A 23,814-nucleotide genomic window follows, 5' to 3' on the forward strand; every position below is an offset into this window, starting at 1 on the left:
CACATCATCCTAACTTTATTGTCTCAGCGCGAACTGCGGCTCAAAAGGCCAAGCTGGACACAGCCAGATTACCAATATTATGGGGATACATTCCCAAGATCAGTAACGATGCCGTTTGTTCATATCAGAGAGACTTTTGCGTAATGCCTCAGTGTCTATATCTCTTGTATCGCTCTTTCTTTGTATCAGCATCTTTTCTACTTCTTCCCACCGACTATACCAATGCCTCTTATAAAAACGAGCACAATCACAAGCGAGATGATGCTTATCCCAAAGTTGAACCATGCTGTTCCTCTGATTCCGATCTTGAGCGCAGGATCCCAAGGGTTCAACCCATGACCCTCCTCACCCACTTTGTCGACACTGACACCCATTTCTTTCGCAATGATCGCAGTCTGAACTGCAGTAGCAAGCGCAAGACCGATAGCACGCCCGATCTGACCGACAGCTGTGATCAACGCGCCGCCCAGACTCGCATCCTCGGGCGGCAGTGTCTTCGCAACGAAAAGTGTGAGAACAGGGAAAATCGTATCCGCACCGCACACGCAGAACACCATCGCCGGAAACCCGTACGCCCAATATGTTGTATGCTCCGGGATGGGAATGGCGAAGAGAAGCGACGACATGCTGACCGCGAAGGTGCTGAACATGAGTATGTAATCGCCACGGACATGGGACAGGATGAAGCCTGTTACTGTAGCAACCATAATGCCAGTTACGCCGTTGGGGATGAAGCGCAGCGTAGTCTGAATGACTGATAGGCCCTGGAAATCTTGGAACCAGTATGTCGCGAAGATGAGGTAGTTGTTGAAGCTCGAGAAGAATAGGCCCATCAGCACGTTTGCCCATGTAAACTTGCGGTTCTTGAAGATCGACATCTTCATAAGTGGTCGTTTTTGGGTCTTGGTTTCCAGGTAGTGTTGCCAGAAGCCGAAGGCGACGACAATGAGGAGGGAAACTACGATGAGGGTAGGCACCCAGGGTGTGCTCCAGCCTACGACGTTGCCTTCGGAGAGCGCGAAGAGGAGGATGATGAGCCCGACTGTGATGAGGGTGCCGCCGATCCAGTCGACGGTGTTGCGCATCACTGGCTCGGGCTGGAGAGGAGGGAGAGGGATGACGAAGAAGCTAGCGATGGTGGAGATGGCGGATACCATGCCAAAGATCCAGAATACCCATTTCCAATTCAGGTACTCGGCAACGACACCTCCCTGGAGATTATCAGCACGGTTGCAAAAGACTAGCAAGGATTTGATCGTACAAAGATGTTGCCGAAGATACCACCTAGCGGAGCACCAGCTCCAAAGCATCCAAAGGCAATATCCTTCATACGACCCGGCGGAAACGTGACACCTAGGATGCCCAAGGCGGTGGGCGCCATGGCAGCGGCGGCCAGACCTTGGAGGCCTCGCATAATGTCGAAGCCAATCTCATTCGTGATGAAGGGAGGTATGATTGAGGTAATTGTAAAGAAGACTGAACCCCAGATGAAGATGAGCCGCCGTCCGTATACATCTGCCAGCCTGCCCCATAGCAACTACATGCAACATTAGAAGGCTGTTCTTGATTGAAGTGACATGTTGTGCATACCAAGAAGCAACCGAACGTAAGATTGTATGCTGAGACGACCCATTGCTGTCTGCTAGTCGGTATGTCGAGAGCTTCACCGATGGTAGGTAGGATGATGACGGATGCTTGGACGGCCATGGTCTTAACATCCATTGTCAGTTTTGTTTTTACTCCTCCTCGGGCCTCATTGATTACTCACACTCAAGAACGGCGCGGCAGCAACAGTAGCCACCAGCGCCACAGTCCCTGCCTTCGAAAACGGCAGCCCAGGCTCTGAAGCACTCGTCTCCACTCTCGTCACCTCATTGATCCCATCCTTCCCAGCCTGTGCACCTGCAACCTTCTCCACATCCTCGGCTTCCTTCTCTTTTGCGACAATGTCGTCTGGCCGTTTGAACCCGTCGTCCATCTTGAAAAGAGACCTCACGGACAGATATGAGTCAAGGTCTGCCCTAGCCCAGCTTACCCCATGGGGGCGTTGCGTGCTTTTGAAGGTTCAGACGCCGCGACGCGGACGTTTGCCGAAGTACGGTATGCGGCAGGGGTAAGGCTTTAGCCGCTACGGTAATAGACATTATTTCCGGAAGCATGGAACTTACTCCAAGTTCTCAGATCCTGAAGTGCGTTTGTGATACCTGGTACTTTAGACGTGATGGAGAGGGCAATGAGTTGTGGTGTGGCATGTTGGCAAGTGTTGAGGTGGGCCATTAACCGGTAACGCACTGCTGTTACGCCGAGTATTGGAATCAGGTGGTAATGCTTCACAAAATGCCGTAGATTTTCAGCAAGTGATCTGCTTGTGTGAGTCCTACCATTGCTGCTGACATGTTCAAAGGAGTGACAAGCACGCCGAGAAATGTTATGTTGCTGCATCCATGATAGGAAAAAGGTTACGTGAGAGGTTCTACCAATCAAGTTACGCACTTCCTTTCATCTTACAACTGCCGGTTGCCTTTGCTTGACCCACAATACGTATGCACTGTACTGTCGGGACGCAGTCAAGACATGCTTCTAAGGCGTGACGCAGTGTTTGAGATTCGGGAGGGCAACGAGCTGGCGTAGATATTGTTGCCAGGTGCGGAATCGTGAATGTTCGCGGTGCACGGATGAAGATTTGAGAGCAACCACCATCTTGAAACCGAGTATAGCCTTTCTAGACGCAAAGTCAGGATCTATCTACTTCTGTCGAGATGCTTCATGATCCCCGACAGCCATCACGGGCTCGCTTGTTGATCAATCACTGTGGACAGGCATTGTAATTCTCCGACTATCTCAGCATGAATCGCACACGCGTGGTGTGGACCAGGTGAAAGCCGATCGACGTCCGACTACCTAGGTGCCTCTTGCGCAGGCATAGGCCATGGTTCTGATGCAACACGCAGTGCTCCATCGGTTGTGCTGCAGTCCACAGCCAAGCCTAGATCAGTCCGTAACGCAGAGAGACGAGAGTGAACATAGAAGGTATTGCTAGCCACCATGCAGGCGACCGCGAGCGTGCCACGATGTAGGGTGAAGAACCTGGTACAGGTTGCAGTCGTCGTCTGGACATGCTGCTCTTGACACCGCCGCAAAGTCGCATGCCCTCAGGCGCCCTGAAGGACGAACATTCTGACCAAGTTCAAGACGTTCTTCCCTCGGTACCTCTGGCATCCAAGACAGGAAGTCGCTAGGCTCTGGACGTATACATCCCGTTGCATGAGGTGTTTTCGCCATTGGATCCTGCTGAGCGGTATCTACAACGATACCATTTCGAGGTTGTCAAAAGTCATAAAAACTTGCCTGCTCATGGGGACGAGGGAGGCTGTGAAGTGGAGATTTTGCAGCGTTATATCGCGTCGAGCAAAGCGTGAGGCATTTTGATGTCTTTGTGAAGGTTGAGGAAAAGCAGCGGTCTTGCTCGCTATTGACCAGCGCAACGGGCTTCCAGTTGAGGTTGGTTGCATCTCACAGTCTGCCGCGAGTTCAACGTTGCTGAGAGCCAAGGCGGAAGAGACTGTGCTCTGGACGCGGGATGCTCACACTGCATTCTCACCTTGCTTTGTCCTTCGATTGGCCGCCGTGAGCGAAGAAGCGCTGCATTGAACCTGCTGCCGCCGTAACAGACATCGCGGAGTCGCTGTTCTCTTCGAGCTGGCTGCCGGCGGTCATCAGGAACAAAAAACTGTCACTATCGATGATCGACGGCGACAACCGCGGCGAGCGCTGCTTAGCGCGTCCACGAATCCAAGTCGTCAGAATTGCGCACTGCTGTCCCGGTGGTTGCGCACGATGTGGCTGGTCACCCGGCCTCCAGCCCTCACATCTGCCACAAAAAGCACACAAGCATCGCAGCATGGTTGCACACAAATGAAAGCGTGGGGAGATGTTACCCTTCGTTACGGGTCCACCTTCTACAACCCAGGATCGTGCTTGTCAAGTTCTGCTGATGGGATACGAGTCAGCGAATCAACGCCAGCGAAATCTCTTTCATGCAGCAGGGCAGGGAGTGGACTGCGTTTATATTAGTGGAGGACGGGCTACCCTGCGGCAGAAGACGTCATCTAGCGTGTATGGCAGGGTTCGCGGATTTGCGACGCTAGCCGCGCTGACAGGCAGAGATGGGTGAGGATCACCAAGTGCGAAATGTCGAGCGAGGCACGATATTGATGAAGTTTGTGTAATGTTTATCATTTCTGTAGTCTGATGTAGCCTCAGCATGCGCTACAACGCCGAACCATAGTCTATAGTTTTTGCGCAACCAATGCAACAACTCTTGCAAACACCACCCAGATCTCTCATGTATATACGGGTAATGCTTGATCCAAAATACGAGCGACGTAAATGGAAACATACGTGAGCATGTCAAGTATGGAGAAGAAGGTTCGGGCCAGATCTATAGAATATACACAGGCGACCGGGGATCTGGAAAAAAGCCTGAGAGGCTGAGAAGAAAGTAAAAATCAAGATCGGCTCGAGAGGTATCACTACGCACCAGTACCGTCATCAATCATGGCGTCATCAAAGGGACTGAAGCTATGACAAGCTCCAGTACCCTCGCAGGCGTCTAAGACTAGGCCTGGACCTACTACAGCCAAGTCTGTGTGTAGGTGGAATCAAAGGCATTCATGCTGTCAAAAGCCATAAGGTTTTGCTCCATCGGCCATGGGTCGTTAGGAACGACGTCATCGAAGTTGCCAGGAATAGCAATCGCAGCAGCATCTGCGAAGTCGCTCGCGCTTGTTATTGGCATGGTTGTTGGCGCGATGCTCTGGCTCTTGGAGAAGTCAGACTCAAAAGTCTGGCTAGTTGACATAGTCGTGACAGGAACGGGCATCGGGGCGACGAGGCTCTCAGTTGGCATCGCAGTACTGAAGCGGTAGACAGGTTGATCTTCCCAGAACAGCGATTCGCTAGCAGCTGATTGGGGAGCCTTGTTGAAGTCCAGATCTGCGAACGGGTTCGGCTCTCCAATCTCCGAGTGAACAGAGGAGGCAACGGTCAGGCCAGGACCACTCTGCTTCGATTCACCGCTGTGCGAAATTGGCTGGGTCAAGCTGTCGTTGAGTTTATTGGGATCTAGGGGAAGATCCCCAGCAGACCAGATTGGATCGAAGCCAGCAGAAGGAATAGACCATTGGCTGTCAAGGTTAGGCAAGCACTCTTGCGAAGGAGAGGTCGAGAGGCTGCCGAAGTCGAAGTTGTAGTTGACAGGTGTGCCAGTGGTCGTTGTCCATGGCCATTGTTGGGTCGAGAAGCTGTCACTGGCGTTGCTCTCAGGAGAGTTGCTGTCCTGAGCACCGAATGCACCGTTCTGGTTGTTGAAGAAGGAGTCCTGATAATTGAGAGTATCAAGACTGCCTCCCATGGTCGTCATAGGCAGACCGTTCGAACGTTGCCCGTTTCCAAGGAAAGCGTAGAAATCGGGATTCGAGAGTGACAACGTGTCCATTGACCGCGAAGCAGGAGCCGGCGCCTCTGGCTTGACATTGTAGCTATTATCGGTTCTGGCCAAGGCGGCAAACGAAGAGTGACCGTGCAGCGTGTGCGGCCGTGGGATCTTATAAGGCATGCCGGACACGTGAGCGGTGTTGTTGCTGCGGTGGCATGGTTTGTGGTGGCCATTCGCGAAGACGGTCAAGTGACTCTCGGACTGCGCTGTGGTGAGCTTTGGCTTTGCGCGGGCTTCGTGAAGCTTCTGGCGACCAGTGTCGATCTTCAAGTCAAGAGGTTCCTCCTTGATAGTGCCGCAGATGCACTTGCCGCCAGAGTGGCACTGGCAGCCACTGGCATGAGCTAAAGCATCGTTAGAGTTGACACGGCTGATTGCGCCAGATGTAATCTCACCCTTCGCGTCGCCCTTGTCTTTGTGCTTGTCCTTGTCTTTCTTATCGCCACAGTCGCATTTGGCGTGATGAGACTTGGACTTGCGTGCGCCGCGACAGTGCTCGCATTGCTTGACTGGGCGACCCTTAGGGTTGATGTGGTGTAGTTCTCGATCTGTGAAACATAGTTTTAGCCCATGTTTCTTAAAGCAATATTCAAAGCTGCATGGTGCCGAGGAGTAGTATACCATTGTGGGTGCAGCCGCTCACTCGGTGACCTTTGATGCAGGACGAGCAGGCCCATTTTTCGCCATCGATGACAGGCATTCCGGGGTGATTGACGGCCGGATGCGGTCGTGGATGCTGGCTAGGAGCAGCTGCGCGGTGAGGGTCCAAGGGCTACGAGCACCAATGGAAACAAAGTAAAGACCAACGGCGTCGCAGGAGACACTGCTGGTCGTGGATAAAGATACAGTGGAGAAGAAGAGTATCGAAAACAGTCAAATCAATAGCAGTGGGGTATCGTGATCAATGGAGAGAAACACGCCGGGCTGGGCTGAGTTGACGAGGACCGTGAACGCCGGAAGAGGACCGAGGACGACAGAGAGGAGAGTGGAGTAGAGAGGAGAGTAGATGATGTTCAAGGGGGAACCGAGCGCAAGAGGCGCTGGCCGAAAGCGTGGAGCGTGGTTCCTGAGGAGACCGCCAAATCACCAGTCTGTGGAGTTGCTGTGTTGGAGTAGTGAGAGAGGGAAAGAGCGACGGGGCAGCCTCTCAAGAAGAGGGCAGGCGCATTCAGCCAGGCCACCTGTAATTGGCCTGTGGGGTGCCTGTTTAGCTGCATCGGCAAGAAGTGGCTGGTCCGTGCTGAAATGCACCCTCGATCAGCCAGCGACGGCGCGAGCAGTGAACCCTGTGCAGCAAATCCCACACGACGCATGCGCGGGCTCACCGCATGCCGCTGTTAGTCGTTGAGCGGTCCTCTCGCCCGCTGCTGGCTGGCTACTCGCTGCCGAAATTCGACGTCTTGCAGTTGCTTTCCTAGCGAGCCACACTGCGCCTGCCCTTGAGCCCTCGAGCATCAGCCTGCGGAAGGCCTCCGTCTTGCGCCATCTGCGCCAGCTAGCCAGCGAAGAGCCCACACTCCCACCGCAACGGTTGCACTCTTGCACTACAGGAAGCAGTCCACGGCGTGTTTTATGACCTTCAGAGATTTGCTTTGTCGATTATTGTAGTCGCCTTCTGTTACGACCGTCGTGGCGCAAAGAGCACAACGCCTGTTGCCAAGTGAAGATCAGTCTTTTGTGCAGCAATAGCATTGAGTCTATCGAAGGCTTGTCGAATCGTCAGCCAGTGCTCTCAGGTACAATAGTTTCTACCCTTCCATTTCTCGTCTGGGCGCAGCGTACAAGAACGCTAGCGAAAGTGATCGTTTACACCACGGCAAACATCGTGGAGTGGATGCTGCAGTAGCGTCAAGGTGGGGAGCCTTCTCCTCTGGAACGCTGGGCAAACTGTTGGCGCTCGCTCATGCTTCGAAACGCCCCATCCGCTTCTCCATGGGGTTGTGTGCTTGATGCTCATCTTGATACAGATCGTATGTTTTAGGGAGCCTCAGGTATGCTGATCACAGACCCTGCTTTCGTTCGATGCTGCAGGTGTCCGTTGCTAGTTCATTGGCTGTGCCGCAGCGTTGGGATGCACAGTTGTACATGATACTGGTTCAGTTGCAAGTTCAACAGGTACGGTGTTTGGCAGATGTAAGCATGTGTTTGGCAGCTGTAAGTGCCACCCTGAAGGCATTCACATAATGTACTGTTCAGAGATGAGTGGGTGGGGAACCTGCTTGTCAACAACAGCTAGAGTTCGAGTGTTGCAGACTTGTATATCTTGTTCTGCCTCAGGTATGAGCTGTCTGCATACCTCCAGACGTTGAACACAGCTTCAGTGATCTAGCTTCAGAGATGTTGCAGGTCAGCTGTCCGTTTTGAATAGAATGGTGTTGTCCAGGTAGTTTGGTAGTTAGGTGGTAACCTCGAATTAGTGTCGGTGCAAGTCTGCTGCAACTGACAGCCTCTCATGTCTGCACAAAAGATCAGATACAATGCACAACCCTCGAGCGTGCTAGAGCTAACCAGCAAGACCTGCTAAAACGTCACAAGCCTACAAGTAGACAAAAAGGCAGCTGCTCAAGATTCGCTGAAGACCTCCGGTCGATGTGATGTTGGCCAGGACTGGCATCCCGCTTCTTGCTGCAGCACGAGAGACAGCCACAGAACACCCAACAGGATAGAGCAATCTGCGAAATCTGTAGTCAAAGGCTTTGAAGGCGACTCTCGCTAAACATGGAAAGACGTCTATTCAGGGTTCTGTCCGCTACAGCTTGATCCCAAGAGGATGCACCATGCGCACAGTCTGGAAGCATTGGCGAACTGACAGCACTCCTCAGTTCACTACAGAGCATTTATAAGCTGATGGTTCTCGTCAATCTAGAAGATGCAATATGCTCAACGTACTTGCAATTCAATCTTGATGAGGGTGCAGCGTCCTCCGAAAGGTTCTTCCGATGCGACGACAACGTCACCGGTAGCTGTTAGACGCCGGAGCACCACTACAAACCACTACAAAGTGGTGAATAACATTGACCAAAACCACCATGGCTTCACTTTACATCACGATGGTGAGCTGCGAGGGTCGTCCCTTTCGTGCTGTGCGAAAGGCGCTAGCGCCAATTCGTCAAGCAGCGCGCAAAACCCTCGGCCTTCACTCAACCTCACGCAGCGTCAACTTGATGACAGCGAATCAGACAACACGCGAACGCGTCGCATAATTCTTTCGATTTCATCGATCACCTGGTTATCGCGCGCAGCAACAGCATACAGAGCTGCAATTGCAGCACGCTGAACGATGACTTCGAACTACGGCGACCCAGATACGCAGATGGGTGGAGGACCTGGCCCGTATGGAAATCACAATGGCACACCACCCGCGCAGCAGCAGCACCAGGACTTAACCGACCCCGATCTTCAGCTGCAGGAGAAGCTTCAGCAGTTCAGCAACCAAGTAATGCAGTCAGGCGGCCCCCAGCAACCTCAATACCAGCAGCCAGCTCAGATGGCTCCCTTGCAGGGTGCGCATCCTCACTTTCAAGCGCAGCAACGACCGACACATTCGCCGCAGCAAATGGCACATGTCGCAATGAGCTTAGGCGAACACCACGAACAATTCGATCCCAACGACCCAAACCGAAAGCGATCGAAGGTATCGCGAGCTTGCGACGAGTGCCGGCGGAAGAAGGTACGCAACGGGTAGTAGACATTGCGGCTTACAGTCTGCTTATGAACATAGATTCGATGCGATGCGACCAGCGAGAATGGACCAGAAGCTTGCTCGAGCTGTAAGAGGACCGGCGCGAGATGTCAGTTTAGTAGACAGCCAATGAAGCGTGGCCCCAGCAAAGGGTGTGTAGTTCTTTTTTGTTTGGAGCCTGTGGCGTACCATACTGACAGTAAACAAGTTACATCAAAGAACTGGCGGATCGTCTGAACTCTCTTGAGAGCCAGATTCAGCAACCTCAAGCCCACCAATTCGACCTTCAGAACCTAGCGGAGCAGAACTTCGCAGAGATTCAAAGTCCACCTCAGTTCCATCGAAAACGTACACATAGCATGTCAGAGGGGTTTCAGGATGCTTTTGGCCGGTCCAGCTGGTCCGGTCAGGACCGCGGTAATAACCACCCGCTCGAGCAAACCATGCTCTCTCTGCTGACAAGTCAAGAAATACCGCTGAATGGTGATCGTCGTACCTCATTCGGTGACATGACATTGGCTGGTAATCTAATTACAGGCGCCAATGAAGGGACACTGAAGGCGTAAGTCGAACGAGTTCACGCCACTTAACCCCCAGCTAATACGCTATCAGGTACTACAATCTGATCCATCCCACACTGCCAATCCTACCGCACGATTCTACGTCCTTGAACCGTCTCACGAATTGCCCGCCAAAATTACGAGAAGCCTTCTTCCTCTCACTCGATGCCTGTGTCCGATCGTTTGCACCCCGGGCGTTACCACCGATTGACGCAAGCTTGACTCAGCTTTTGCACCAGACCTTTGCTTCAGTTGATGGTGCAAAGCTTACACTCAACGACTCAGATCCGTCACGCCAGCTCTATAACAATCTGGTCTACTGTCAATCTTTGATACTGCTCGCACTAGCATCAGACAAACCCGGATCAGGAGTAGTTGGTAGTATCTCCCAGCTTCTCGGTCAGATCGCAGGGTGCATTAGTGAAGCTGGTTTTAACGACGTCAGGGTGTTGAATTCGCTGAAGGACCAAGATCAAGATGCCTTCCAAGGCTCACGTCGTTTGTTTTGGACAGCGCTCATCTTAGATCGATTCCATGCTTCGAGCCGGTCAAAAGACATAATGCTGCCGTTGCACTCGGGCTCCCTTACTCGCGACGACTACTCAGCACTTGGTGACCTTGGCTACCACCTTGCTCGTAAGTATTAATCCTGCCTTCAGCTCTGGCTCTTCACTAACATTAAACAGGCGGTGCCAAGATCGTAGGTCAGGTAGCTGCTGTGAATCGCGCAGGCAGTGTACTTAGCATAGAGCCTTCATCGCCGTTCGCTTCCCTTCCTCTGGCCGCTACATCGCCTGAATCCATCTACCTTAACGGCCAGCTGACAGGCTATCGAGAATCGATCGACATTACAGACCTGACGAATAACTCACCACCTCATCTCGCTTATCAGTATCTGCGCGTCTTTGTCGGACGTCTATCCTCACAACACGTGCCCTCGACCGAGCTTCTTGGCTTGACGAAGGAACTTCTCAGTAACTTGACAAGTGGAGCGATCACACCTTTACACCACGTATGCGCTAGCCTCGTCGCAACCTCTCTGGCTGAGCTCTCCGATAGAGTCGAGACTCAAGTCGAAGCACACGCTGCCATAAAGGAAATGAGTGATGCTCTCAACAACGGACAGATCCTCCACCACAGCATGGACCATGTTGGCTGGGATGCAGCCATAAGGGAAATCTTGCATCAAAAACAAGCTCCTACACCCCCAACAAATACACTCCCTGAACAAACAACATCGGCGTCAGAACCCAACATGGCCGGCCTTCAGCATCTCGCTGCAGCCGCCGTTGGCGAGCGTGAAGGCACCGAACCCCGCCCAGTCAGCAGCGGAGGCAACGGCAACCACGAGTCGTCACTGGCCACCACTGAACACGATCTCTCAGCTGCGATGGCGGCAGCAAATGATGCTGCGATGGCTCAAGCGACCGCTGCTGCTGCACAGCAACAACTCACTGCGTCATCGCCAGACGCTAAGAACGGGAATAACTTTGACTCCAGTGCGTTGAAGCAAGATGACTTTATGGCATCACTGTCGTGATCCACGTCTGCACTTCTTTGTACGCCTCTGTGTTTCATGGTTCTGACAGGTTGTGGGCACGGGTATTGACATGGAAGCCTTCGCGGCATCCGCAGATATCGATGTCCATGCCATCACCCGTGCAGTATACCAGGCCGCATTGTCGAATGGGAAGGGGCCATTCGCCAGGTCCTAGGTCTGAGCTGGGCTAGGAAAATGTCTTGTCTGTTTGTTCTGTTCTATTCTCGAAGGCGTACGAGGCGACTGTGCGTTTCCCCTGTTCCTGAGAGCTTATACCCTTGTTTGATCCTCGAGGCAGTCGATAAGTTGCATACGCGTCGCTAGACACTGAATACATCCCAACAATCACCATGCGTCTCACCTTCCAGTAGTTCGATGCTTCAATACACTGGCCACAAGTCTGCGCATGAACGCCTGTAAACTGTCAGCCACACGTCAGCCTCGGAACAAACGGCAAACCTGCTACCATACACGACGCCGGTGTATCACGGATGCCGTGTTACCGTATAGCCGAACTCTCAGTTCCTAGTTTCCTCGTGATCCTTGGTTCAGATTATGATTTGACACAGCGATCTGAAGCTTGCATGGTGGTGTTCTGCGGACCCTGTCGATCGCTTTCACCAGATCAACGGAACAAGCTTTGTTTGACAGCGAATAAGCTTTGTTAAGCTTTTCGATGTGTTTGAAGGGGCGGCTAGGGGAATAATGGGCTGAGCATTGATCAAATGATCAACCCGTTCGTGGTAGCGGAATATGTGCGCTGCCTTGTGAGTGGTTACGGTGGACGTATCCAATATATCAGGAATGCGAAGTGGTCGCTCCAAATATGTCTTTGATTGTATGCGATATGTTTTCTACAATACATTCTAAGATGGTTTGTGATAGGTCTGTAATGATAGATATGCTCGCATGCGCCAAACCCGCAGATCGTAAAGATATTCCTCGAGGGCTAATGATACTGTAATTCAGACAGAGCTTTTGTTCCACCACATGTTCCAAGATCTGTCATTACCTTTCCTATCTGCTTGCTCTCAGGAGGCATCATGCTGCTGTAATCACCACGTCCCAAGACCAAGTCGAGCCCAGTTAGTCTCCATGTCTTCGACCAGCGTCAGGAAGTCATTGCTGTCGAGGCTCTTGAAGATGAAGTTGTTCAGAGCAACCCTGCGCCCGTCATCGCTCTGCATCGCATAAGCCTTCAAGTCGTTCACGGTGTCACCGGCAAAAGCTGACTCGAGGGTGAGGTCAGTTGGATCCTTGCCTCCGGAAGCAGAGGGGCTTGCAAATACGCCTGGCGATGCGGATTGGCGTCGGTTCTGGGCGCCACTGCTGACAGCGCTTAGCGGCCGTGTTGCAGAGGGACTCGTGGACGCAGGCGTCGGATATGCTTGAGGTGACGATGATGTCGGTGAGAAAGTTTGTTGGTTTTCATAGATGGTTGTAGGTTGTGTTGACTTCGATCGACCCCTTGAAGGCGACAGAGGAGTGTGGGGTCGTTGTTGGGCAGGCGTCGTCTTTGTGGTGTCAGCAACGATTGTCGGCTGACGCAGCGGAGGCAGTTCGCTGTCCAAGCTAATGGTGCGAGCAGAGCCAGGTCGCAGGTCACTGACGCGTGATGGTAATGGTGGTGGTCCCATTATACCAGTCGATGGACGGCTTCGAGGCCGATTGTTGTCGCTGCCAGAAGACGTGGGCAGGGAATCACGCCTAAATGGAAGCTCTCGCCGAGGGGGAAGCTCTGCTGTGTCAGGCCGATCGTAGAGCAGAGCGGTCTCCGGGCGTGAGATAGATGCCTCGTGCTGCTCGACGCTTGCAACTTGTTGATCCCGAGGTGGAAAACTGGGAGAATAATCTGGTGGAACGACAGAGGCAGAGTCTGGCCTGAGAAAGTACATCGGGGGTGTGAGGGGGTTCGAGGATGCGAAGCCAGAGCTTGGAAAGGCAGAGCTTGGTCGTGCGTGGGCAGCCTCCTGTATTTGTAACTCCAGAGCGGTAGGTGCAGAACCTGCAGTGTAAGGCCGGCTTGAGATTTCTGAGAGTTTTGATGGAGGGCATGAGGGACCTGTAGGCTGAGCAGCTGTTCGTTTAGGTGAAATCGGTGGTCTTGGGCTGGCTTTTGATTGCTCTGAGCTTGCAGTTGAACCTCTATCCTTTGACTGGTTTTGCGGAGGGCTCATGCGTAGGCCAAGGTGATGAAGATGATTGTAGACATGGTCAAAGTCTTCATTCGACCGGAAGCGGATCTGCAGACGACGAACCTGCAAAGACCGTGAGCTTGACGTACCAGAAACATGATGTTTCTTCACCTTCTGATTTGACAGCTGCCACCGGATGGCGAGCAATGGGCAACGGACGATGGCGGAGATGGGCAGTTGCTCGCCCTTCATTTCAATGCCGCGTTGTTGCATGCTTCTCACGAGATCCTGTGCTTCGTTGATCAGGCGCTCGAGGTCGATTTGTTCCTACATAAGCTGCGTCAGTATCAGTATAATCCTGTCGGTCAACCAGGTTTCGAGGTGTTGGAGTGAGGGCTAGTTGCAGCTCTTACTCGAACCTGTGTGCCCTGTATCACCTTCAGTAGCTGAAGTGCCGAGCCGCCAGCCTGATATGAGTCAATAACACAGGTAAGGTTGTTACTCTCGTGCTTCCATTGGAAGTTCTGCTCGTCAGGGTAAGCATCTTGTGCGGTCGACAGTTTCGCCAGAGAAAGCGAGATCATTGTGGTCAGTGAACCGTTTGCAGTGTCAGTCGAATATCAACTGCTGCGTTCAGAACAGTAAGACTGGTACGCTTGTTTCAGCCTAAGTACCGACTTCAAGAGGTGTGTTGTTGAAGTGAGGGCTGAGTTGAGACGAAAGGAAGGAGCTATGGGTACACTCACGTGACCGCACTAGCGTCATGGGTCGGCGCGAGAGTGGAACTGGAGCTCTGGCGTTCTGGTGTTCATCCAACATCGCGACCGAACGCGCCGCGACATTCACCTTCACGACCGCGCTTGTGTCAGGCACACTGCTCAACCCGTGGATGCACCGCAACCGACACCGTCGAGTACCGGAGTTTATGCGCACACTGAATCATGGCGCCCAGCAAACCACGAGAACCTTCCATTGAGCGCACTGAGGAATACGACAAGTTTATTGAGGAGCTGCAAGCTTATCACGACAAGAGAGGGTTGGTGTTTTGGATCTGCGTCATTGCATTGCGCGCATGCTGATGTCACACGCAGGACATATCTCGACCGTGAGCCCAAGGTTGCCAATCAGCACGTCGACTTATTGCGCTTGTACAAGCGCGTAAATGAGGAAGGCGGATACGACAAGGTCTCAGATACGAAGAACAACAAGCTTGCGTGGAGGAGATTAGCAGCAGACTTCCTGCAGGACAGCTCTGCCAGCCAGCTTACCACACAGGCATTCCTGATCAAGACAGCATACTATAAGAATCTAGCGTGCGCATTCCATTGCAACCATGCGCGCAGAGTGCTGATATGTGTCTCAGAGCCTACGAGATATCGACTATACACAAGCGCGAACCGCCGCCAAAAGAGATCCTTGAGGACATCACAGCCAAGGGAGGGGATCTGCTGAACCGAACTGTTGAGAACTTCTACCGAGGCAGTCGTGAGGCCGAGAGACTGAGAAACGGAGATTCAGACGATTCAGACGCAGAGGGCGACGTCAAGAAAACACCAAACGCAGACAAGATGGACGTAGACGAACCAGAGAGCACAGGGCGGGCAACGAGATCATTGCGCCATGCGCCGCCACAGCGTGTTCTCTTCCAGCCAGAGAGCTCGACCAGGCAAACACGCCAGTCCACCGGCCATCTGAACTCCCCACAGCTTAATGGATACGGTACGAGTGCGGCGGCTGTGGCCATCGCGAACTACGAGCCACGAACGAACATTCCTTTGGCACTGAAGCAAGTCATAACACCGTCGAACAACTTGGACGCATACGTTGCCTCGCGCAAGAAGTACATCGTAAACAGGAAGAACAGGCCAGTACCCCTGAAGGGTATGATGTTGCCTGGCACTGGCTTCCCAGGACCAAACATCTACATCCGCGCACTGCACGCACTACGATCGAAGGAACCAGAGGAGGAAGCATACGCGCTTCATCACCTTGTGAAGATCTCCCACGAACGAGGCGACAAATACCGTTTTGATCAGTTCCCTGGGCTTGCTGAGGCACTCATTGCGAAAGTCATTGATGTTGGGTCATTGTTCTTTGATGTCAGATGGGACATTTCCTATGTCGAAGAAGAGTTTGATCAGACGGATGTGCTAAACGGTTTGACGGGCACTGATGACTTGCTGAAGAAAATTCGCGCACTTCAAACGTTAGACATCGACGACGACCTACTGCCAGAAGAGAACGCGAAAGCCCTGAACATGATCAATGAAGCGGCACTGATCATTCGCAATATGGTAATGCTCAAAGAGAACGCTCTGTTTGCTTCCATGATTCCGGCCATTCGAGACTTAATCGTCATTGTACTCAACCTCCCAAAACATCCCACCGTGGTCGAATTGCAGCACTACGCCCTCGAAATAGCTGAGCAACTGACTAAGTACTGGATCTTGGACTCACAAGACCCCGTCTACAGGTCTTTACTAACTCAAATCGACACCGACGACCGCGGCAGGATCATCACCTCGCTGAGGGCTCTCGGCCGGATATCGATGAATCTGGAAGCCACAAACAAGCTTTCAGATGTACCTGTAAAGACACTACAATCGATATGCGACTGGCTACTTGTCGAGGACGAAGATCTTAGGATAGCGTGCTTGGACTTCCTCTACCTCTTCACAGGTTTCCCAGATAACGTCGAGCTCCTTGCGCACGAAGTGAATATCGAAGGCGTCGTGGGTCAACTTGTACGGTTATTGCAATTCGGCGCCATTGCTTATGAAGAGAGGCGCAGCACACCGAAATCGACCAAGTCCTCCACGCCCAACGACGCAGCGCCCAAACTCTCCTCTGCGATCATCGATCACCTTGTGACACTCGAGGAGCCAGAGCGAAGCTCTCAATGGCTCAAGACATGTTTCGAGGAAGACCCAGCAGGCGAGGTAACCCAAATCCAGCTCTGGTCGGCATACAACGCGGCGTTCCAGGAGGCCATGGCTGTCAATCCGTCTGCTTTCAAAGCACTCATGCCAGCCAAAGACTTCATCACGAATGTATCTACAACCTTTGGCGGCGCATCTGCGCAAGTGTTGACAGTTGGCGGCCAACCGAAGTACACGATCAGAGGGATAAGACCACGATCTGTGCCAGTTGACCCCAGCACAAAGAAGCAATACATGCGCTGCTGCTGGAGAGCACCAAACACCATCAACGGTCAACAAGGTCTGACACAGCATACCAATGGTGAGTGTGGTGAGTTCGCTTCAGGTGCACGAGCAATGTGGGAACACATTGTCGGCGCCCATCTCAAGGTCCCTCGCGACCAAGAAACAGGCCAATGGTTACTGGAGCCCAAACCAGACATGCACATGGAGAACGGCGACGCAATCGCCGCCTCGGAACCACAAACCTACAACTGCCACTGGGCGAACTGCACCCACTTCTCCACCGACACAGACTCCGCCTTCCTCGCCGGTCAGCACGTCAAAACCCACCTCCCCGACACCTCAATCAAACAAGCCATCCACGCCCGCCACAACCGCGCTGCCGAAGACTCACGCCCCTCGACCTCCTCCGCCCAGCCCTCCAGTGCCGGCTATAACAGCACCCTCGGCAGCGTCATCCGCCACACACCCACCACCACTTCTGCCTCCCTCGCCCCCAATTTCAGATACTTCAACACCGCCACCGACGAAGCCAACGACGCCGCCGGCCTGCCCCTGTCCTCCGTCCTCGTTCTACGCAACCTCGCGCGGCAGCTGAACAAGATCCCGCCGCCGCCGCAGATCCTCGAGATCCCAGACTCGCCGACCCACAAACGCACGTTCAGCGCCACGGAGCCAGGGAGCCCGAGTGCGCACCGTACGACAGGGGCGAAGAAACCGCGTCTCAGTGATGCAGCGCGCCAGCAGGCGCGCGAAGATGGCGAGAGAGAGGAGCAGGAGGCGAAGAATGTGGGCTGGGTGCCGCGCGTGTTCGCCCCGGTGAGAGAGCAGTTGGCGTTTGTCGCGAGTCATAATCTTACGCTGAAGAATTATATGGGGGGTTTGTTGAAGGCGGTTGCTGATGGTGGGGCTTAGGAGGGCTCCGCTGGCGATGGAGGAGAGAAGTGAGGAACGATCACCGAGGACAAAACTGATGACCGATGAGAGCAGAGAGGCTCCGCGGCCCATCAATCTGAAACTCGTGGAGATGTTTTGGTGCCTCAAAGATTTCGAAGAGTTTGAGGCCATGGAAAAGCGGGCTTGGCGCGACTGAGATATCTGGTAGCACGGCGTTCAAGGGTTCCCACGTTGCTCGAGTGGAGTTATTCAACGTGAGCGGCACTGCTGTGTGAACATGGGCTATGTTCTGGATATTATGTTATACCTACCTCCATAGATCAAGGTAGCTGAACGATTCTTCTTTCACACAACACATTCCAGCAGTAGACGTTCAAAGTCGTAAAAACGCTTCATTAAGTATACACATAGCACCCTAAGCGTCTCTTGACAGCCTCTCGGGGTCCAGGAACATATCCCTCCTCGTCATCACAGCAATCTACGCCTTGATAGCCTCATCCTGCAACGCCTGACCACTCGCATCCGCCGGCTCAAGACCAGCCTTCGCGGGTCCGATGAGCTGCACACCATCCTTGCTAAATCTACTACCGTGTACAGGGCAGTCCCAGCTCTTCTCGGCTGAGTTCCAGCACACGACACCCTTCAGGTGAGGGCACAAAGCGCTGAATTTGTGCACCTGACCGCCGTCATCCTTGTATACAGCCAATGGCTTCTTGCCGGTAGGGTTGAGAACGCCACCGTCGCCAGGTGCGAGGTCCTCAATGTCCTTAATGTCGGATTGCAGGAAACGCTTGTACTGTGCGTTGATCTGGAGGTCATGGCTGATCATGCTAGGGAGGGACTTGGCGATGGAGGAGAGACGGCTGGGGTTGTAGAGGGAAGCCCATGGGTTCTTCTCGCCGGTGATCTCGTCTGCGATGAGTCTTCCTGCGAGGACACCGTGTGTGAGACCGTTGCCGCTGTCGCCGGTGATGATATAGGTGTGCTTCTTGCCCTGATTCTTGCCGATGAATGCCATGAAGTCGACGGGCTCGAAGACCTGGCCACTCCACCTGTAGTCGACTGTGGTGGCCTGGGGGAAGCGCGATCGTGTCCAGTCTTCAAGCTCCTTGAAGGGTGCTATTGTGTCGCCCTGACCGACCTTGTGGTCACCACCTCCGACAACCATGTAGTCGTCCTTCTCGTCGCACTCTGTGAGACGGACGTACTTGTAGATTTCGGCTGAGTCGTAGAAGAGGCAGTCCTCGACTGAACCCTTGGGTACGCGGATCGCGATACAGTATGTGCGGTAGTACTCCTCTTCAGCGATGACGGACAGCTTTTGGAGAGGTACGCAGGTGGCCTCGACCGCATCGGCGCACTTGATGGTGTGGCCGTCAAGAATGCTGACAATGACTTCCTTGTGGCCCATACCCAGGATCTCGACACCCTTCTCCTGGACGTCCATGCATCGTGTGTTGGTGTAGCATGAGAAGTTTGGTTGCTGTTTCAAGAAGTTGAGGACACCCACAACGTACTTTGTGGGGTGAAATGTAGCCTGGCCAGAATAGATGACTGCATCGCTCTGATCTGGGGTTCCCTCCCAGCCCTTGAGCTTGAAGCCCTCCCTGTACTCCGTTCCAATGCCTAACTCCTTCGCCTTCTGGCCGTCCTCGATGACTGACTTCATGTCATCTGAGTGGTTCTTGTCGTTCTTCGGGTACTGAGAGAAGTCGTAACCAGGAAGATGGCGGTACTCGCACTCGATGCCGAGCTGCTTCGAGATCTCGCCGACACGGTTCAGGGCCCAGGTATGCGACTCAGCCGCAGCCTTTGCACCCTTGTCGCCATGCTTCTTAGCAATCTCAGTGTAACCATCATCGAGATCGTTGGCAAGGTGACCACTCGTACGGCCAGTCTCACCAGAGAGAATCTCGCGGCCTTCGATCAAGACGACGTTCAAGCCTCGAGTCACAAGCTCGTATGCAACCGAGACACCTGAAATACCGGATCCAACAATGCAGACATCTGTCTCAAGGTCCCTGTCGAGCTTCGAGAATTTGGGAATGCTCTCGTACGGCACTTGGTGAATCCAAACGGGGTCTGTCTCGCCGCTGGTGTGCATGAAATGCTTAGGATCGGTGGTCATGGTGGCTAGTGTGCGGTACTGTATGGGAAACCGAGGCTTTGTCACAAACTGGCGTGATGCTGTAAGACTTGAGTATCGAGAAGTTTGGACTGAGGCAGTTCTAGCAGCGAAGCGGAGCGAGACAGTTCTTAGCAGCCGAGGAGCGAAAAGCGACATCTTTGTAAACAGCTGTTAAAACGGCACGTGTAAGGACACGCGCGACTTTTGAAGCAGCTGCTACCTGAAAGGTAAATAATCATGACGAGTTCATGTAATGTTGTATCGTTCATTGGCTGCAAACGCGACGCGAGTGTTGGCGGAGGAAGGTGTTGTGATATTGTGTAAAACGACGCTCACGATGACGACAGAGCGAGCAGGGAAAGAGCGAAGCTCCTCGGACGCAGAACGACCAACAACAGACATGGGACATGGACAATAAGATCAAACAGAAATGCAAACATTAATTGAGCATGGAAACAATACTCGCCATGGGACTTCAAATGCACAACCTAATGTTGGTCTCAGGCTGACGGTGCCGATCAGTCGCGAAATGCACACGCCAGAAGAGCACCTGCAGTCTGTGCAACAGCAACGCCAACATTCGACATCTCACACCCCAGATAGATCGATCGTAAGTGCAGCTGGAGCCGCGGAGTTATTTCGATGTTAGTGTAGAACGCCTTGTATATATTGCTTGACGCCCCCAATGCTGCTTCTGTCAGCACCAATCCTAGCTTCGTAAGGTTCACGTACCTAAGGAAATGGATATCGAAAACAAACAACGCTCATTTATGGGCCAAAATTCCCTCTGCGACATCTCTCAAGACGAACTTCTTGATCTTTCCGCTGCCCGTCAAAGGCACCTCTCCATCGCAGTCCTCGCCAAGCCAGAACACATGAACAGGTGCTTTGTGCCTGCCTAGTACTTGTCTTACCCAAGCCTGAACTTCATCCAGACTTGGCTTCTCGGTCCCTTCCTCACGAAGGAGAAAAGCAGTAGGTACCTCAACGTAACGTGCGTGTGAAACGCCGACAACAATGGCACGGGTAATGGATGGATGCTGCACGAGACGCTCTTCAATCTCGAGAGGGTAGATGTTCTCACCACCTAAGTTCACGTCAGTCGAGGGTGACAACAGATTAGGGATCGGATCCTACCTCGGATGATAATGTCCTTGAATCGGCCTGTGATGGTACAATACCCATCTACATCCAGTACTGCTTCGTCGCCAGTGTGCAGCCACAGCTCGCCATGCTCATCCCTGACGAGCAACTCGGCTGTCTTCTCGGGGTTCTCCCAGTATCCCTTGCAAAGCTGATAGCCTGAGATGCAAAGCTCACCGCGAACACCAATGGGCACAACTCTGTCCTGCTGATCTGCGATCTTGACTCGAGCGTGCGGGAGCACAGTGCCGACACTGGTTAAACGTGCGTGTAACGAGTCGGTCGTATGCGCGTTGAACACGGTGGGTGAAGCTTCAGTCAAGCCATAGCTCGATGTGAAGTCTGACATGCCAAGTTCGTTGACCATACGCTCCATGAGCCAGCGAGGCACGGGACTTCCTGCAACAATACCGGTGCGAAGTTCTGAGGACCAGCCTTCAGGCTTCGGGACATCAATGATGGACTCCATCATAGCCGGAACTCCGTGGAGCGCAGTGCAACGCTCATCAGAGATGGCCTTCGAGCATGCGACTGGGTCGAACGACTCTTCCGGGAAGACGATCTTACCACCGTGTGTCAGAGTCGCGAGCAAACCAAGTGTTAGGCCAAAGCAGTGGAATAGAGGAGGTGGACAGCAGAGGACGTCGTTCTCTGTGAAGTCCATGCGATCACCAATGAAGCGCGAGTTATTGATGAGGTTGCTACTTCAGTTAGCAGGTACTATGAAAGACTCGAGCTAGGTGATACCTACTAATGTGTCAACATGGCAGCTTTGGGGTTTCCTGTGCTGCCACTTGTGAACTGGAGGTTGGCGACGTCATGAGGACTAACGATGCCGTCGAAGATCTCCAAGATGTGCTCTGGTATATTCTCCGCTTCTCGGAGGAGCTCATCATACTTGATAAAGCTGTCGTCGTCGCCACGAATGAGGCACACAGTCTTTAGATCTGGCAGTACTGAGTGTAGTTCTTCGTCTTTCAGTCGTTCGAGAAGCGGTCGGTTATCGAAGCGTGCAATCATTGGTGTGGTAAAGAGTACGCTACATCCTAAAAGGGTCAGCACTGTTTCGTTCCACTTGTTTGACTTGGGTTGACTGACTTGTGTGCTTCAGTGCATACTCCATCTCTGTTGGTGTGTATGTGTTGTTGAGCGTGACGCATATCGCTCCAACTCGTGCGCATGCAAAGAAAACTGCGATGTACTTCTCACAGTTCCCGCTCATAATTCCGATCCTATCTCTTGGACGCACACCATATTTTAACAATGCTCGCGCAAGCAAGCTTGACTCGTCCCATAACATCTTATATGTCCACCGCGCGCCCGTCCATGGTATTACGACAGCCTCGTTATTTTCATAGCGTTTGACCTGTTTGGAAAGGAGTTGCGAAAGCGTCAACTGCAGGAGGGGAGGATCGAGCGGTCCAGAAACGATCGAGAGATTAGGATATGGTGGGAGAATGTATGGGTCGATTTGTAGGAGGGTTTGGTTTAATCGTTGGAGGGCATCGTTCCGGGATTGATCGTATACTTGCGCCATTGCTACTACTTTGTTCCTGATTTACCATGCAAGTCGCTAACTCAAGGCCTCGCAATAGCAATTGGTTGCTGGAATACCAAGAGAGTTTTCGGGGTGTCTGTAACGATAGGTGTGAAGTGCACGCTGAGGTAGCGGAAAGCAAGCAGGCAGAGTGACAGTGAAGTAACAGTATACAGTAGAGTCCAGAAGCTGTCAAAGAGCTGATGCTGGAAGCTTGGAGTACCGATCTTCGCCATGTTCAGTGGGGACAGGAGCAAAGAGCTTTTCGCTGATGCCTCGGATCTAATAGCTGCGTCAGGAAAGCAGCGTTTCGTGCCATCATAGCAGCCCGCGGGTACGTAGGCCGCGTTGTTTCCGTGCCTTTGCACCGGCTTGAAAGGTAACATCCTGGGACCCGTTCAGCACACCATGTTCGTCATTACTTAATTTGGTGACAGCGTCGATTATCAGATGCCGTAGCGTAAACCAGCGACTTGTAGGTGTGATCTTCCAAAAAATTTCCTCGCCGACGAGTGATCATCACGTCGAGTGGTGAGCGACAGGGGACGGCCGATGACCGCATTGCGCGGGTTCACCCCGGTTGCACTAGACATGGGGCGGACATCAATCTCATCTGATAAGATGGCAGAAGCTATGGAGCCCTTGCGGCATCGGTGAGCTGTCCTGTGGAGTCGGCTGGAGCATGGTGCGGCGAAAATTTTTATCAGATGGAGGAGAAAGAGCAGAAGTGGCTTGGTGGAGTGGGAAGGATGCAGGTTGCACCGCACAGGGGCAGTTCGTGAAGCGAAACAGAGTCGTGCTGTGTTAGCTCCCTATCAAACTGCGATACTTACGTCAGCATTTTTCAATAACGCCAACACCTCTCTTTGTGTTTGAAGCCGCGCGCAGTCTTCCCCTGGTGCAGTATTTGAGACCGAAAAGGTATGATCGAACTTGAGACCGGATAGTCATGAAGAAAGTGAGCCACGAAACCACCCACATCAATGGCGGCGTACACTTCACCACAACCTCCACGCTCTGTATAGCCACGGTGCCATTATCGTCTACTCAAGCTGATCGTAGCTCTCGGTTGATGATGCTATCTGACTCAGCTTCGAAGTACTCAACTCACGGGAGCCGTATTGAACGTACGATTCAAACATCGCTATTAGCGGCCTGGCCAGTGCTCTCTCGGCGCGACTACCCGTTGCATCAGAGTTATCAGATGAGCTTTCAGTGGGGATGTCTCATCAGCTCTTGGTCATAGCGGTGTGGGCTGCATCTGATAATTTTTCTCCAAATTAACCTAACCGAGTTCAACCGAATTGTGCCAGTTGACGTTCGTTCTGGCGCCGCTTGCACACGAGCTGCATGGCCGTTGACGTGTTGCATCCACAGAGACCAAGATGCGAGCCATGCTCGACCCTACATCTGCCAGTCCCTTACGAACGCCTCGTACGTTTGCTCGGCGTCATGAACACGAATGGAAGGTTTGGATCTGATAAGATGTCTGCAAGAGATGCCGTCACGGCTGCAGGCTCACTTAAGGTTATCT

The 23,814-nt window shown here is 52.9% G+C and overlaps 7 protein-coding genes across 7 annotated transcripts; 2 read left to right on the plus strand and 5 right to left on the minus strand.

The window, feature by feature from the left end:
* Positions 1 to 13: 13 nt before the first annotated feature.
* On the minus strand, positions 14 to 1,978 carry BU25DRAFT_404190 (MFS general substrate transporter; the record flags this gene model as incomplete). The annotated part of the gene is made up of 4 exons (XM_033705111.1): positions 14 to 1,211; positions 1,262 to 1,537; positions 1,591 to 1,710; positions 1,769 to 1,978. 4 exons carry the CDS (start codon positions 1,976 to 1,978, stop codon positions 198 to 200), a joined length of 1,620 nt encoding a protein of 539 aa, XP_033555814.1. The 3' UTR covers positions 14 to 197.
* A 919-nt stretch (positions 1,979 to 2,897) lies between these two features.
* On the minus strand, positions 2,898 to 6,197 carry BU25DRAFT_426372 (uncharacterized protein; the record flags this gene model as incomplete). Its single annotated transcript, XM_033708414.1, has 6 exons — positions 2,898 to 3,087; positions 3,602 to 3,871; positions 4,402 to 4,441; positions 4,541 to 4,581; positions 4,635 to 6,045; positions 6,119 to 6,197. The coding sequence occupies 6 exons, from the start codon at positions 6,195 to 6,197 to the stop codon at positions 2,898 to 2,900; spliced, it is 2,031 nt and encodes a 676-aa protein (XP_033555815.1).
* Positions 6,198 to 8,885: 2,688 nt separating this feature from the next.
* Positions 8,886 to 11,525, plus strand: BU25DRAFT_235697 (uncharacterized protein). The gene is made up of 7 exons (XM_033701460.1): positions 8,886 to 8,941; positions 9,000 to 9,167; positions 9,219 to 9,331; positions 9,388 to 9,596; positions 9,648 to 9,741; positions 9,792 to 10,375; positions 10,426 to 11,525. Exons 2-7 carry the CDS (start codon positions 9,054 to 9,056, stop codon positions 11,277 to 11,279), a joined length of 1,968 nt encoding a protein of 655 aa, XP_033555816.1. The 5' UTR covers positions 8,886 to 8,941; positions 9,000 to 9,053; the 3' UTR covers positions 11,280 to 11,525.
* A 631-nt stretch (positions 11,526 to 12,156) lies between these two features.
* BU25DRAFT_415995 (uncharacterized protein) lies at positions 12,157 to 14,103 on the minus strand. The gene is made up of 2 exons (XM_033707665.1): positions 13,586 to 14,103; positions 12,157 to 13,537 (listed from the first exon to the last, which is right to left on the minus strand). Exons 1-2 carry the CDS (start codon positions 13,685 to 13,687, stop codon positions 12,335 to 12,337), a joined length of 1,305 nt encoding a protein of 434 aa, XP_033555817.1. The 5' UTR covers positions 13,688 to 14,103; the 3' UTR covers positions 12,157 to 12,334.
* A 136-nt stretch (positions 14,104 to 14,239) lies between these two features.
* BU25DRAFT_443700 (uncharacterized protein) lies at positions 14,240 to 17,797 on the plus strand. Its single transcript, XM_033709377.1, has 3 exons — positions 14,240 to 14,450; positions 14,506 to 14,727; positions 14,778 to 17,797. Exons 1-3 carry the CDS (start codon positions 14,356 to 14,358, stop codon positions 17,488 to 17,490), a joined length of 3,030 nt encoding a protein of 1,009 aa, XP_033555818.1. The 5' UTR covers positions 14,240 to 14,355; the 3' UTR covers positions 17,491 to 17,797.
* A 153-nt stretch (positions 17,798 to 17,950) lies between these two features.
* On the minus strand, positions 17,951 to 19,600 carry BU25DRAFT_354057 (DAO-domain-containing protein; the record flags this gene model as incomplete). Its single annotated transcript, XM_033703497.1, has 1 exon — positions 17,951 to 19,600. The coding sequence occupies one exon, from the start codon at positions 19,598 to 19,600 to the stop codon at positions 17,951 to 17,953; it is 1,650 nt and encodes a 549-aa protein (XP_033555819.1).
* Positions 19,601 to 20,364: 764 nt separating this feature from the next.
* On the minus strand, positions 20,365 to 22,280 carry BU25DRAFT_354127 (acetyl-CoA synthetase-like protein; the record flags this gene model as incomplete). The annotated part of the gene is made up of 4 exons (XM_033703500.1): positions 20,365 to 20,687; positions 20,738 to 21,444; positions 21,495 to 21,789; positions 21,842 to 22,280. 4 exons carry the CDS (start codon positions 22,278 to 22,280, stop codon positions 20,365 to 20,367), a joined length of 1,764 nt encoding a protein of 587 aa, XP_033555820.1.
* Positions 22,281 to 23,814: the final 1,534 nt, after the last annotated feature.

The sequence above is a fragment of the Macroventuria anomochaeta genome (assembly GCF_010093625.1).
Source record: "Macroventuria anomochaeta strain CBS 525.71 unplaced genomic scaffold BU25scaffold_53, whole genome shotgun sequence".
Taxonomy (NCBI): Eukaryota; Fungi; Ascomycota; class Dothideomycetes; order Pleosporales; family Didymellaceae; genus Macroventuria; species Macroventuria anomochaeta.

Excerpts from the sequence above, each read along its gene's own strand:
- BU25DRAFT_415995 (XM_033707665.1), bottom strand. The coding sequence starts at position 13,687 with ATGCAACAACGCGGCATTGAAATGAAGGGCGAGCAACTGCCCATCTCC. Across the intron at positions 13,538-13,585 it reads GGCAGCTGTCAAATCAGAAG|GTTCGTCGTCTGCAGATCCG; the intron begins GTGAAGAAACAT and ends CGGTCTTTGCAG.
- BU25DRAFT_235697 (XM_033701460.1), top strand. The coding sequence starts at position 9,054 with ATGGCACATGTCGCAATGAGCTTAGGCGAACACCACGAACAATTCGAT. Across the intron at positions 9,597-9,647 it reads CTGGTCCGGTCAGGACCGCG|AAATACCGCTGAATGGTGAT; the intron begins GTAATAACCACC and ends TGACAAGTCAAG. Across the intron at positions 9,742-9,791 it reads AATGAAGGGACACTGAAGGC|GTACTACAATCTGATCCATC; the intron begins GTAAGTCGAACG and ends ATACGCTATCAG.
- BU25DRAFT_443700 (XM_033709377.1), top strand. The coding sequence starts at position 14,356 with ATGGCGCCCAGCAAACCACGAGAACCTTCCATTGAGCGCACTGAGGAA. Across the intron at positions 14,451-14,505 it reads GCTTATCACGACAAGAGAGG|GACATATCTCGACCGTGAGC; the intron begins GTTGGTGTTTTG and ends TGTCACACGCAG. Across the intron at positions 14,728-14,777 it reads GCATACTATAAGAATCTAGC|AGCCTACGAGATATCGACTA; the intron begins GTGCGCATTCCA and ends TATGTGTCTCAG.